The 858-nt window shown below is 38.3% G+C and overlaps 1 protein-coding gene across 1 annotated transcript in view; it reads left to right on the forward strand.

Moving 5' to 3' along the window:
• The window catches only part of LOC108804036 (glutathione S-transferase P 1-like), a gene marked incomplete at its 5' end in the record, with an annotated part of 6,896 nt that overhangs the window by 4,171 nt on the left and 1,867 nt on the right, over positions 1–858 (forward strand). Inside the window, one exon of the mRNA XM_018575803.1 lies at positions 603–710. Within this exon, the coding sequence (XP_018431305.1) occupies positions 603–710 (108 nt within the window). The remainder of the gene's footprint in view (positions 1–602; positions 711–858) is intronic.

Here is an 858-nt window from a genome sequence, read left to right on the forward strand (position 1 = left end):
CGGCCGGCAGGAGAGAGAGGGAGTGCTGACAGGTGTGATCAATGCCGCCGTGGCCATCTTGTGGCCAGTCGCATTCCCCCCTGTTGCTTGACCTGCCTATATGGTAGCGCAGGGCCTGGAAGCACACTATCAAATCTACAAAAGGAATAGTTCAGAAAGAATAAATAGATGTATATGGACTCCCCAAGGCAAAACTCTAATTTGATTGCAGTTGAAATATTGTGGGGGGATTTTTAAACTGGCAGTTCCTGCAAGAAAACCCACAAACATCTTGCAACCGAAGTAATTTTGCAAGAAGTGGTCAAAAATGTATCCGAGTCACTGTCGGACTGGTGGGCAGTTATCCAAAATGAAGTCATTTCTGCTACAAGGGCCAAAACCAGCTTTTGATGTCAAGAGTAAATGATTAAAAAGGCACATTTTCTTGTGTTCTCATTAAAGTATATCACCTTTATCTGTAGGCACTGTTTGAATGAAGATCTATTGTTTGCATGTTCAGAAATGTTGAAAAAGTTAATTTGCATCATGCACTTATTTTTTCACATCACTGTATATAATATATCTATTTTAGAAGTTAACATGCAAGAGAATTCTTTTTTCAGCAAACTGGAAAGGAGAAATACCTGAAGGATCTACCTAATCAACTGTCACCATTTGAAAAGATTCTTTCTAACAATGCAAATGGAACCAAATTTGTTGTGGGAGATAAGGTAACATAAGACAAACCAAATTCTTCTTTCTCCAAAAATGTTTCATGTTTTTTTAAAGCCTGGCACCTTTCTTGCAAATGTAGCATCGTAGAACTGTCATATATATTGTCTCTACAGACATTCTCTTCTAATGCCATATATCATACAG

The sequence above is a fragment of the Nanorana parkeri genome, unplaced genomic scaffold (assembly GCF_000935625.1).
Source record: "Nanorana parkeri isolate BGI_ZX_2015 unplaced genomic scaffold, ASM93562v1 scaffold4856, whole genome shotgun sequence".
In the NCBI taxonomy this organism is placed as follows: Eukaryota; Metazoa; Chordata; class Amphibia; order Anura; family Dicroglossidae; genus Nanorana; species Nanorana parkeri.